This window comes from Camarhynchus parvulus, chromosome 1A, assembly GCF_901933205.1.
Source record: "Camarhynchus parvulus chromosome 1A, STF_HiC, whole genome shotgun sequence".
Taxonomy (NCBI): Eukaryota; Metazoa; Chordata; class Aves; order Passeriformes; family Thraupidae; genus Camarhynchus; species Camarhynchus parvulus.
The window spans coordinates 41,442,979-41,457,318 of NC_044586.1; the positions used below are offsets into that span (position 1 = coordinate 41,442,979).

General features: G+C 41.2%; 1 protein-coding gene across 1 annotated transcript in view; it reads left to right on the plus strand.

The window, feature by feature from the left end:
- Window positions 1-1,270: 1,270 nt before the first annotated feature.
- ADAMTS20 (ADAM metallopeptidase with thrombospondin type 1 motif 20) overlaps window positions 1,271-14,340 on the plus strand; it is an 84,610-nt gene continuing 71,540 nt past the window's right edge. Inside the window, exons 1-3 of the mRNA XM_030960217.1 lie at window positions 1,271-1,376; window positions 1,689-2,035; window positions 13,292-13,454. Coding sequence (XP_030816077.1) covers window positions 1,286-1,376; window positions 1,689-2,035; window positions 13,292-13,454 — 601 coding nt within the window. The 5' untranslated portion in view covers window positions 1,271-1,285. The remainder of the gene's footprint in view (window positions 1,377-1,688; window positions 2,036-13,291; window positions 13,455-14,340) is intronic.

Here is a 14,340-nt window from a genome sequence, read left to right on the forward strand (position 1 = left end):
CTTTGCAATTCTTGCTTCTTGTTGGATTTCTTTGATATTCATGGTATTTGGAGACATAAACCCTTTCTTTGCTTTCACTTTGCAGAACTCTTCAGATTTCAAATTTTTTTTTTCTTTTCATATAACTGTGCTTATCAGTGACCCCACATAGAGAAAACAGTTTAATATCATCTGAGAGCTTCCGTCTTCTGAGTATTCAAGAAGAAATTCAGTACTCACAAGATTCAATATTCTCAAGATGATGCTGGATGCCAATATACATTGGAACAATCCAGGTATTCCTTCTACAATCCCAGACTCTTGACAAGGGATATATTATTTTAATCTAGCAGTGAAGGCTGTTTCAGTACTACACAGCTTCACTCAAGGCCTGATTAGCCCATTCCCTAATTTCAGGAAAAATATATTCAGGTAAAACAGATAATCCACACACTCCGTGAGAGGGAAGCTGGGCTCCCTGAATGCTGGGACAAGCAGCTTTATGAAGAATTCACCCAGACAGAACAACAGAAGCAGGAGACCTGGAGCCAGAAGAATTTCAGTCCCTCGACACCACGGTGTCAGGCTCTGCCTGGACATCCCCTTCCTTCGAAGCAGCCTGGGGAAACGGCTTCCCCCAGAGCTGAGCACAGGGGCAGGTGATCGGCGGGGCTGCGGCTGGGTGACACCGAATCTGTGGGACACACACCGCTGGATCTCACGGCACGGCCTCTGCCGTTCCCGGTGGGAATGCGGCGTTGCCAGGCTCCTCACAAGCCCATTTTGGCTGGAACGACACCTCTAGCGTGCGGTAACGCCGCCTGCAGCCCAGGTGGGGGGCGGCGGGACGGGGCCGAGACCCCGGGGCCGCCCCTGCTCAGGCCGCGGAGGGTAGCTGCCCTCCGCCCCTGGGCAGCCCGTGTCCCGGGGGCGGGCCGGGCCCGCGCCCGCCTGAGGTGCGGGATGGCCCCGCCTGAGGGCAGCGGGCATCTCCGCGCCGCCCGCCGGCCGCGGGGGCAGCGGCACGGGAGGCGGAGGCAGGGACGGGAAGGGAAGGGCCGCCCTCGCCCACCCCGGCGGCGGAGAGCGAGCTGGACGAGCGGAGGCGAGGGGCGGGAGGAGAGGGAGCGCGGGCGCGGGGCGGCTTCCCGCGGGCGTGTGCGGGGCCGCGGAGGCGGCGGGACACGAGGAGGGGCGCGGGGCGCATGGAGGAGCGGCGCGGAGCGGGGCCGGCCCGGGCGGCCGGCGGGCGCTGAGGCGGCGGCGGCCCGGGGGCGCTGCGGGCACGGCCGCCGCGGAGCGAGCCATGCGGGGGGCGAGGCGGCTGGCGGCTCTGCTGTGCCCCCTCTCCCTGCTCGTCACCGCGTCGTGGGGAGTCCGCTTCCACCCCGGACAAGGTAAGCGAGCGGCAGCAAAGGCGGCGAGCAAAGGCGGTCCTGGCCCTGCGGCGGGCGCCGTGCCCTGCGGGGCAGCCGCCGCTCCCGGCGGGCGGGAGGAGGCAGCGCTGGCTCCCGGCGGCGGCGAGTGGCGGGGCACGGCGGCCGCCGCCGCGGGGTCTCGCCGGGCGCGCTGGCGGCAGCCCCCCGCCCCCGGCTGTCACCGGACCCCGGGCTGGCGCCACGAGTGCCGTGCCAGGAGCCGTGCGGATGCCGGCGCGGCGTTGCTGCTGTGCTGCGGTGTCAGACTGAGCCTCCTGCCTTCTGTTACAGAGACTTTGGTGAAGCAGCTCTCCTCTTATGAAATCATCACACCTGTCCGAGTGAATGAGTTTGGAGAAGTTTTCCCGCACACGCGTCACTTCAGAAGGAGGAAAAGGAGCTTGGAGGCGCCGCTGGAGCCCGCTGTTTTCCGAACACATTACCAGCTCAGAGCATACGGGCAGGTCTTCCAGCTGAACCTGAGTGCTGATGCAGGATTCCTTGCTGCTCAGTACACGGTGGTGCACGTCGGGGCCCCGCAGAAGCAGCCGTCCCCTGATTTGCGGCACTGTTTCTACCGCGGGCATGTCAATGCCCAGGAAACGCACATGGCTGTCTTCAGCATCTGTGGTGGTTTGGTAAGCATGTTGGTCACTGCTTCCTGTCTCCATTCATATTCTCCTCCCTGAAAGAAATGTAGTGGGATGCCTTTGCTGGAGAGCTGAGCTGGAAATTCTTGGGCATCATTCCAAGTAGTTGGTCATGAAACGTCTTGGCATCAGCAGTGTGCAGTCATGATGATACTTCTCTGGTGGGATATACAAATGCCGCTTTCAAAGGATCTCTTGCTGGCCAGTAATGTAGTTGGTTGATGTAACTCCTGACACCAAGAGCATTATAACAGAGGGAAAAAGTATGTCTTAGAAACACAGTAAGCTATTGTCTCAATACAATGATGCTGTCAGTTGCATCAGTTATGTGTTTGTAGCTTAACAGATATTGTGGTTGTGGGTGAGGAGTAATGGTAGTTGAGATGGTGAGAGAAGAGCTGGTGTTGATCAGTTTCTTCCTCAGCTTTCAACAATGCTGTAAAGGTATGTTGTATCCTAATAAGTGTGCAGCAGTGCTCTCTAAACACATTTCTGCTAAAAGGGAATAGGAAATTTCCTAACTTCAGTGGAAGTGTGCCTGTGAAACCCTTCTTAAGAATTGTTTTGAGTAGACAAATCAAAACTGCAATGATGTACATTCTGTACTTATCCTTTGATAGCATTTATTATGTCTTCCAAAGTGATAATGGAGAGTATCATACAACTGTCTTTGAAAACAGTTGTATTGTGTTGCTAAATTTTATAGTTTTGTGTCTAGAAACATGAAGACTGTTGCCTTGTGCTTTGCCAAATCACTACTTATTGAAATGCCAAGGACAAGTTGTGTGACAGGCACACTGTAGAAATACAGCATTGTAAATATTACTGTGAATTGAAGTTGGTGTTGTTCCATTTTGTCCAGTCACTCAGGAAACTAAATGTGCAAGACTGTTATTTTTGGGACCTCAGGAAAATCTGACTTCATATACTAGGCTCTTTCTAGTCTACACAAAATAAAATGCAATTGGTTGGATGTATTAAAGACTGTGTGATGTATATTAAAAGAGGGTGATGCGCAGGATAGAAGAGAGAACCAGAAATAACTGCTATTTGAAAGAAACACCTCTTTCTTGTGCTTCTTGGATATTTGCATATATACCATCTCGTCTTTGGGTTGAGCTGTGTGGACTTTGGATAGTCCTTGGAAATTAGTGAGGAAGCAAGCATTTGAAAACAGTAATTCTGTATTCATCCTAAGTTTTATGTATATATCTTGCTTTACAAATAACTGTTCCTGGTTCTTGACTATGTAGTCCAAAATCCAATTCAAAACTATACCAAATATCTTAATGTGTTTACTAAGAGAGGGAGTAGTGTGTTTACTAAGAGAGGGAAAGATGAGGTATCACAAATATGCTTGGTTTTGGTTTATTTCTTCCATGTTTCATGTTTTAATAGATGCTCAAATGTCATGTCATTGAGAATAGTAGCATACTTTATACAGAAAAATATGAAAAGTTCTAAGAATTTCTACTTTCAACAGCCTTTGTTGCCTGTTTGAATTCTATTCCTGTAAACTGTTGCTTTGCATTACTTGAAGGGACCACATACATTAAAAATTACTTTTCATCAAAACCTGTACTTAGTGCTGCTGAAAATTGTCTCAAATGCCTTATTTATCAGTTCTCAATTTCTTCATCACAGGATCATCTTCTTGCCTGCAACAAGCTGAATGTCTCACTTCTTATTTCTCTCTCCCCTCCTCCTTACTGATACATTGCAGTATCATCATGTATGTGTATGGTCAGAAATCCCTGAGTGCCTTTAAATTAGACCTTTGCCTCTCCTAGATGAGCCTTGTGAGCTTGTCACTGCAGCTTCCAGCTATACTTCATGTCCTCAGTCATTGCCTGGCTCGCAGAGTGCCTGGTCTGAGCCACCAGCAAAGACCTCTCTGTCTCGCTGCTCTCAGGACTTTCTCTCACCTCTCATTTCACTTTCTGCCTAGGCAGATCCAACCTTGGAAGGTGTGTAGCATAGCCAGGGTTGTGTCTGCTTTCCTCTCAGTGGTGGTAGTTTTCAGAAGAGGAAGCAGAGCCTCCATGGATGCTGTTGCACTTCTGTGGGTTATGCCTGTAGTTTTCCAGAGAGGGATTGTGTGGTGGTCACAGCCAGCTGGTTGGCTGTAACTGCACAGAGTGTCCTCCAACCTGACTCAGAACCTTCAAACTAATGTTCTTCCTCAAACTCATGGATTCAAAGCAGATGTTTTCTGCCTTGTGCGACTGCCAAAGGAGAAAACTTTTTTGGAGTTTAGAGAAGAATGAATGTGAAAAGAGGGAACTACAGACCAGGTGGAATTATCTTGTGAGATCTTGTCCTCCCTGAATGCATTCCCTATTCCTAGATGGGACTACCGTCAAAAATTAGTAAAAAGATGTTTTTATCCTCAAAGCTTTTAAAATTTCATGGGTTTGTGTGTTCAACAAATGTACCTGAAAAAATACATTAGTCAGTTATTGCTCTTTTTTTAATGAGCAGTGCCATGCTTCGTGAGTGCATCCAAATATTTAAAGTCTGACTGCTGCTGAGGTAAGATACTATTTATGGGGAGCAAGAGGGTACAAACCAGGCTAGTGACTCAGTAGCCTTGCATTATATTTATTTTAGGTAAGGTCCTTTCTCTGTAGGATCACTGAACTTGAGCTTAGTGTATGGAAGTTAAGATACTGCTTTGAACTATCTTCCAGCTTTGCATATATAAGAGAGCTGCTTATATTTGACCAATGCTGTAAAAGCTAGGGAGGAGAAAATGACTTGTACTTAGTTATAAAGGTACAGGAAATGTAACAATGGAATTTTAAAAATTGCTTAGGACATGTGCTTGAGTCATCTGAAGTGAGACCAGAAACTTGTGTTCACTTTATCCTGTATTCATCTATCCCCAAGGTCTGACTGCGTTCATTCACAGCTTCACTTCTCCTCAAGTTCCTTCTTTCTTTCCTTTTTTTGCATTCTCAGGTTGAGTGCGTTGTCCCCCTCCATCCTGATTTGCCATTTCACCCTCTGTTAAGCCTTTTCCTGCATGTGCTAAGAGCACCTACAACCCAGAGTACCCATGGAGCATTGCTTAATGGCTCCTGACTCCCTGTATGCAGTTTTGTTGTGTTACATTTCAGAGCATGCCCTGGGTTCAGGGGTGCAAATGGCACAGGGAGGTTAGAAGGTCAGCAGGGAGTCTGTAGTAATTGCAAGGAGAGAGTGTATAATTAGGGAACTTTGGGTTCCATCAAAGGCAGAAGGTCATTTGGAGTGATGGCCTGGGTGCATAGCTGAACATCTGATCACATACAGGCATATTTCTTGCATCTTTATAGTAATTTTTGAGATTTCATGCTTTATTTCACTTTATTTTCTGAAGTTCCATACTTTTTGCTTTTATTGCCTTAGTCAGTTACAGCTTCCTACAGACAGGGAATGGAATCTGCTGAGGATGTCCCTGGAGGCATGTGGACTAAATATACCTTTCAAAGGTTAGGCAGACAGCAAAATCAAAGAGGTAAATCCCCAAATAGTTAAAAATCATTTCACTTTTGAGAACATGTGACTTACGAGCTTAATGACAAATACAAGCTAATACCAGTGAATGAAGTGTCTTATAAATGATGATAGCTCTCTTATTTTAACTAGAATGCACCTTCACTTCCTAGCAGGACCCATCTAAAGAAAGGAACTTTTTTTGATTTTTTTTTCATCATCCTGAATGAATGCTACAGAAACAGTTTGTTTACTCTGTTGAGAAACCTGGTATTTTTTTCTCAGGGGTTAGGAGGGTGTTGGCTGATGCTGAGAACAGTTAAAATCAGTTTTTGTGAGCTAAATGCTTAAAGCGCCAAAGGTGTTTTATGTGACTACTGTGAGAGATGAAAAGGTAAAAAAGAAGGAAAAATACCTTATTTTGGGTGTCTAGTCTCTCGTGTGTAGAGCAATTTCACATGCTCACTGGCTGGCGGTAGTTAGGAGTAGAAAAGTACACATGAATCTCTTCTTGCATGGATTTGCCTGCAGTCCAGGAAGGCAGGACCTCTTTGTTCTAATGTAGCTTTGGAGGGTGACAGTTTTCTTCCTCAGCATCTCGAGGGAACCCTTTGGTAATGCTCCCTTTACTGCACATCAGACTTACTTTAGTCTGTAGAAGGGCAGGAGTATGAACCTAAGTGTGGATCTTCGCAATCCTCAGTACAGGAGGTTGTGTTTATTTTTTATTAATCTGGGTCAGCGAATCACCTTTCTCAGAGGTTTTGAAAACAGCTCTGTCTGCTGCTATGGATTGGTAAAGTGGCTCCTTTTAGGGAAAAGTAAGCAGTCTTGGAATTTGTCTTAAAAAACTGTGATTTTTAATTGGTTAAAAATTCCAACAATCCAAAGCCCAAAAACTTGCCAAAAGCTACTGCTAGCATAGCCAGCATTTAGTGTCTTGTGCAGATCTAGTGCAGGTAACAAACGCCAGATATTTGCTCCCTGGTTTTGTGCTCCTTAGTACTGACAACCTCAGTGAGTGAAACTAAGTTGTTTTTTCCAAGAAACTTTAACACTTGTAACTAGAAAATATGCTTACCTTGAGGTAATTTAATGCTTTAACTTCTAAGCTGTCACTTCAAAGAAGATATTTTCTAAATCTGGAAGGCAGGATAGTTTCAGTATTTGGGTTAGATTTATAATGCTATGAATATCCATAAGGTGCATACTGGATTTCATAGTTTTTTTATCTTAATATACTGATTCCATCATAAGCTAGGAAAACAGTCCTATTAAAATGTCAGCTCAAGGCAATTGATTCTTGCTTGAGCAAACAAGGTCTTACTACTACTGGCTGGGTGATCTGAAGACTTCCACGTGGTAGTTCTGGTTTCTTGTGTCATACATGTATATAAGGTGAGACTCTGGCTCTGGATCTGCAGGAAGAGTTTCAGTGCTTCCATTATAACCCTGAGCATTTGCTCTGTCTCTGATCAGCACAAGGTGGTTTTAAGAAAAAGGTTTTCCTTTGCAAGTTTAAGATAAAATGTTCTTTCTTTTTGGCTTGTTACAAAATAGACAATTTCGGTCCCCTCTACTGCTGTTTTAAAGACCCCGAATCTTCTCCAGTATGTTTTCCTCAGGCTCTTTGCATCTCAACTTTTCCTGGAAATACTTCCACAGATGCTATACCTTCACACATGGGGCAGCACAGATCAGCAAATACAGGTGGTAATTGCATGTATAAACTGAGAAGATATGTGGAGTTGCAGATTGTGCAGGTGAAGGTCTGTCACAGAAAATGTTTTATCAAAAGCAGTAGGAACTGAGTATGTGTCTACTTGTTCACCAGCAAAATTCAGCAGGAATCGTCCTCTCAACAGGGAGGATGTGCCTATGTAACGTTTTATGTCAGGGGTGCTCAGCCGTCACTGGCCTTCTGCCCATGTCCTGTGTCTAGTGGCCTTTCCTTGGTGACTGCTTGGGCACATTCTTTGCCCATATGTTTGCCAAATAAATTGTTTTGATGGCTGCAGCTTGTTCTCAACTGCTGCTTTTATTATTTGGATCTGTGTGACCCAGGTGAATTTGCTGGTGTGCTCTGGGCAGCCAGAGGAACTTTGATTTACTTTTATCTGTCTATATATATACACAAACACATGTTCATTAAACTTTGAGGAAATACACAGAAGTTTCTGTGTCAGGGAAGGGCAGAGTACACAACATATGGCCCTTTGCTGTCACTAAGCTAAATTACTGGTGTGCAAGTAGGTGGGGGGGGAGAGGTTGTGTGTGGGTTTTCTTTTTTGTCTGAACTTAATGCTTCCAGTCCCAGGTGGCAGTCAACATTTAGCTGTCATGGATCTCAGGAAACTTTGTACTCTTGGGGAATAGATAGGCTTCCCGTATGAGATAGTGTATCTGCAATAGTCTCGATTGTCTTTCCATTTCAGACGTACCCTCATGTAGAAAATGGCAAGATTAAGATAGCAAAGCCAGACACTGAGACCAGTTAATATCTTCTGGGAATGCACATATTTACAGAAGTACTCAAGGTAGCTTACTGTGTGGCTGACTAAGGTGAAAATCTAACCATAGCTTGTGTGCTCTTGAGCGATAACTGCCTGTGATGGTGCTTATGAGGTCAAAAGGACTGTATGGAGCTATTCATCTCCCAGTGAGATAAAAAGGTGGTTCTGCATCTACTTAAAAACATCAAACTAGGAAGTTCTCTTTAAACAGAGATAAGTTGCAAATGTAAATTTGCTTGACATTTTCTGAGACAGGTGAGATGATGTGATGGAGTTTCCTTCAAGATAAAGTGTATGGATCCTCTAGGTCTGTGTTCTGTCAGAATACTTAGCTTGATAATAGTTGAGGTGTTAAAACTAAATCCCCTAAAAGTCAAAAATAAAAGCCAACAACCTACTCCCTCCCAAAGCAACCCCCAAACAAGCAAGAAAATCCATGTATGTATTTATACATTTTGTTTTGCCAATGTAAACAGGCAGTGTATACTGTTTTCTGTAATGGAATCTCCATGTCTATATCTATTAAAAAAAAGTTGTTATGCATATTTTTAGTTGGCTTGTCTAGCTTGTTCACTGTTAATTGTATATAAAGGTAAAAAAAAAAAAATGACCCCTCTCTCTTCCTTCCACTCCACTGAATCTTTTTTTTTCCCTGAACTAATGCTCTTTCCAGGTGGCTTTGAGATTTTTTTTTTTTAACATTCTCTTAAGTTTTTTGCTGTTTAGCCCCTCTGTTTTGGCTACAAATTTTATTAGAAACTCCTGGTTATCATACGGTTATTGGTAAGGTGTGGTCTAAACATACAAATAGGTAAAATCCCTTTAAGCACTTACATGGAACTTAAGTTTCAATCTGGAATTAAGAAATTTTATCTAACCAAAGCTCAGGTGTCTTTGCAGACTAGGACACTTCCAACCATAGATGAATGCCCCATCAATTATTTTAGTGGTGTGATTATACTCAGTTCATGCAATCTTAACATCACAGAATTTGTAAGATGTAGTTAGATATCTATAACAAACTTTTTTGAATTTTATTCTGTAAGAACTTCAAACGTAATGTTACTTTCAATCACTTCTAAAGTGTTTTTTACCAGAAAACATTTGTTGCTAGATATTTCTTCCCTGGTGAGGGAAGAAATATAAAATTTATTATTTTATTACTATTTTCTTATTTCAATTATTTTAGCTCTGATCTTAATACATTAGCTTGAACTGCTATCTGTTATTGTGTTTCTAGCTGAATTATCTTCCAAATGTTGACAGTGTACTATGATCACTGTAATACTTTTTTCTTTAATTAAGCAATGTTTGTTAAGTCTTTCATCATAAAATATTATAACAGCGAAGCAGGAAGAAAAAGGGGGAGGGATTCTTATATGATTCAAGAGATTTGAATAATCAAAAGAGGAGGGAAAGTAGAGGGGAAGAGAATAGTATAAAAGGAAGGGATTTTGTAAATTACTTTGACTGTTAAAGTGCTCTTGCTATAAACTACTTACAGATTTTTAAGTGAGTTAAGAAGCCATACTTTAAGAGCATGAGAAGTACTTGAGCACAGGAGTGGAGCTTACCGGGGAGGGAGTCTGCCAGTTTAGAGTCAAGTTTTCCAGAGCTTCATTTGTCCTTTTTTTATGAAACTGTTCCAGTTGTGCTGTTGGATGTACTAATTCCTCATTTCTGAAATCTGCTATATATCCCTTATGTTTTCTATGTGTTCTGAAAACTTTATAAACAAAGATGTAATTTGTATATGGGCATGGTACATTCTTTAACCATAATTTTGCAATATTTACTTCTATAACTCTTGCAATAGAGTTAATATTGGTTAAGACTATGCAGTTTTAAGCTGCTTTAAACCACTAAGTCATACCGTATAGTGAGTAGCTGTGTTGATCCCCTCAACCTTGATTTAATTTAAAGTGTCTAGCTCATCCATAATATTTTAAATCCAAAATATAAATTATCATTCTCATGTGGGCTTTCTCATAAATTTTCTCAAATCTACGCATATGCATAGTTCTGGGTAGCACTCCTTCTTTGGACCACTTATTTATGATGTGCAGGAGACTGTTTTCAATTTTGTACTCTACTTCTACTGAAGAGATCTTTTAAATGTGCTTTTATCTCTTTAGCTGAATAACAGAAATAGAATGATTCAGGCAGCTTTCATGTTAGATGATTTGAGAGGCATCTGTGGATGGTAAATAAATCCAGTTAATTTCTGGTTTAATTTCCTGCAAATGCTTGTGCTCCTGTTTCAGCAACCTACCTCTGTACATCTAAGTGACTTTTCTTTATTTCATTTTACCAAAAGTATTCTTCATTTGGATCTCACAGCTCTTTTCCTTGTGTGTCCAAGATGCAGAAATAGTTCCATTTGTATCAGCAGAATCTGTCACCACATGAAGTATCACTTTCCTGGCTGGAGGACTGTAAATAGGCAGTGTAACTGGTGACTGAATTTTTGTAGATGCATGTGTTAGGAAAATGAGGAGCAAACCATGTAGTTTCACGGCAGATTTGGAGGATTGGAATTGGTGGCTACAAGTTCAATGTCTTCTTTGGCTTTGAATGACAAGTATCAAATACCTTTCTTAAGATAGAACACTGCTTGATCTCTTAATTTTTGCTCTTTCATCCATAGAGCATAGTGTGTTCAGTGATGTGCAAAAATTTGTCATAGACTACAGGTAGGAGGCCTTCATAACTACTCAGTGGTAGTAATTGCTTCTTTACCCATACATTGTTGAAGAGGAGAGAATTCATTGTAGAAAGAATGAAAGCTTTTTGCACTATAGATTTTTGCTCAGCTATTTTTTTCCATATCTAAACAGGATCCTGGGATACTGTGTGAGAATCAGTGGGCTAAAGAGTGAGCAAAAGGAAGCTTGACAGCTTGAGTCCATTTTTCTAAGGTGGTTGTCCCAAGTGTCTGTGAAGGTGGACTCTCTAGTCTTAAGGACACAATTGTACTGTCTTGTGTTAATCTTTTGACGTGAAAAAAAAGCTAGGAATAATTTTGAGGCCAGGAATCATAATGGAAGATTCTGCCCGTCCAGCTGTCTCTCTTTTTGGCCTGTAAATTTGTCGTCTGTTATTGTGAAGTTTTGAAGTGAGGAGACTGAGTCAAAAACATATCTCTTATGTTTGGGAGTTTTACTTTTTTTTTTTTTAATCTTTTATTTTTACTTTTTCAGTGGAAGTCTGATATTCTGGAAGTTTAGTTTAGAATGTAGTACAAATTCTTTCCTTGTTAGTTCTGGGGTATTTTTCTTATAATCTGTGTGTTGTAACTGAAACCATTCCTTGTCTGTTTGTTGGAAAAGCTCTTGAAGAAACAAACCCAGATTATCTGCTCCACCTGTTTGAAAGGCGGGAAGTAAAATGTATGTGGAAAATAAAGTTATTGTTTAAATCTGGAAGAACATACTTTAAATATTTATTATGTAGAAATATGGGGTTTGGTATATCAGGAGAAAATAATTAATTAGCATGTGAGTGTTGACAAATAGTATAGGGTCAGATTTATGACATTTTGTTAACTGGGACTTTACAATAGTATATGTAATAAAACATGAATCTTAACAGGAATTGATGCTTTGTCCCTGAGTAACAGGCTCTTGTCTGTCCCTGTCATTACAAACCTAAAAGGTTGTACCTTAAGACTAACTTACAAGCTGTGGCATGCCTGTTTTCCTGAAGCCCTTTCCAGGCTGTTCTTGGTACATATGATCTGCTGTCCTCTACAAATTACATGCCCAGGAAACACTGCATGTGAGAAAGCTAAACTGAATGTATAAAGGATCCAGCATGAAGACTACTTGCAAAGAATTTAAATGAAACTGAGGGGGAAAAGTGCTTCTGTGAGTTAGATTTAAACAGTCTTGAAATGAAAATACTATTTAAATGTCTTTTTTCGTTCTGCAACAAAGCTGGTGCAAAGGATTCATCCACAATGTGTTGACATTATCTCTAATAATGTTATATATCAGACAAGATTGGAGATGGGCTTCAGCCATGTGTCAGACTAACAGACTCTTACAGATCGACAGCTGATAACTGCTTAGAAGGATCCCAAATTCAAGTGGAAATTATAATTCCAGTACAATACCCTGGACACTAAAGTAGGCTGCAGCAGTTAGTAGAAGACTTAGTAGGTTGTTTGAAAAAGCCCCATTCTTCTGTTCTCATTTATCCTGCTCTTCCACTCTCTCTATAACCCTGAGTTTCAAGGCTGACATGAACATTTAATCTCTTAAACCGTATTATGTATGTTGTTGCTTCTGTCTTTTTGGTCAATCTTATGCTTTAGTGGCAGAACATCTATCAGGATGCAAGTGTACCTACTCACTGGATGTGTTTAATTGGCTGAATTGAGGAAGTTGCTAAAAAGTTTGAAAATAGTTTGATTAAATTCTTTCTTCCTCCTCGTAGTCTCCTGAGGTGGAGTACTTAAGCCATGGTAAATTATAAATTTGGTTAGAAGTGCAGTGAGAAAGAACAGAGTCTACTTTAGAATTTCATAATTGAAAGGATTATGGCACAGGGAGCTGGGGGAAAGGAGCTTAATTTTTGTTCTTTGTGTATGTGCCAGTGCTTTTGTTGGTAATCAGGTTACTGTGGCTCCCATTACATAGTTAACCATGTGTGTCTGCGGTGGCTGGGGATGGGGAGTGTTTTGAGGGAATCAGGGATAAAAGATACTTTAATGGTGTCAACTTTGAATTTCTGGTGCTCCAGTTAAGAATCTTCAAAAATAATATCATGTTAACACTGTTTCTTATTGATTTTTCTTATTGATGGGAAAAATGCAATTTTAGAAGAAGAATATTATCTAAATTATGTTAAGGGCAGAAGGCAAGAAATCATTCCAGAATTTGAACAGCAGTCAAATTCTGAATTTCTTGATGGCCTCTGCTCTCCTTTGCACAGTTCCCAACTGCTCCTGCTTGGTTATACCTTGTTTCTCTATATTTTTGTGATCTCCTTTGTTTCATAACTCTTATTGTAATTACCTTTAATACATTGTTAATATGCGAGGTAATCTGAGTTATTCTGGTGGGGCAAGTCCCTGAAAGCAAACTTCTCTTGCCTTACCTTCCAGGTTTTATTGGAGTTTCCCCCATTTCATATGCATGTGTATGATCATTAACTTCAAAATGTTATCATAAATAGCTTTTTTTTCAATGAGAATTATTTTTATATCAGTATTTTCAGTGGAAAATAATTAAATTACTTCTCTTGCTTTCAGATGGGCACCTTCAAGGCACACGATGGTGAATACATTTTAGAACCTCTGATGAAAGCGGATGGAGGTGAACATGAAGATGAACATAACAAACCACATCTTATATACAGGCATGATGAACTTAAAAAAGAAGATCAGAAATCCCATAAACCTTGTGAAGTTTCAGGTACAGTCATACTTTAAATTTTATTGTGCCTTTTTCAAATGTCAGATGTTCTAAAGAAAATAAAAGCAAGATTCTATTTAATAAATAATTTTTCTCCCCATTGTGCCATTAGAACCTACACATTTCTTTCACATAGGCATGTCAGCTGTTCCTTTTGTTTTGTGACAGTGGCAAATTCAAAAGTAGGACAGAATGTGTATATAAACGAAATCCATGATGTTACAAGAACTTCAGTGGGGTTTTGCTTTTACACCTACATTGTCCCATATGTAAACATTGAAAGAGTAGATCCACAGGAGCTGTTGCTTATATTCACATAAGATAATGAAGTAACTGCAATTCTAGCAGGTAATACATGACATCTGTCTTCCTTAATAATGGAAGTATCTAATATTACTCATTAATTTATTATAATCTAATCTTACCCATTATTGTAAATATTTGTCCTTGTGTGTATTTTAATAATTTATTTATGCTACATATTCATAATATTTAGTATTATTTAAAGTTAAAGGAAGGAGATCAACAGAACCTCTGCCTTGGACTTTCAGAGGGTGGACTTTGGCCTGTTCAGGGCACTGGTTCAAAGTGTCTCTTGGGAAACAGTCCTTAATAACAAAGGGGAACAGGAAGGCTGGACATAATTCAAGACAGAAATTTTGCAGGTGCAGGGGAATGCCATCCCTATGTGCTGAAATCTGAGCCAGCAGGGAAGATCAGCTCCCTGATCAGTTCCTAGGCTGAACAGGGAACTTTCACTGGAACTATTCTTGAAGAATATCTATGTAGATGGTTAAAAACATAAAGATTCAAAAAAAAAATCTTGGGTGATTAGTGTTATTAATTTTGGAAAATTTTTATAACATATTTTATAGTCGAAAACATT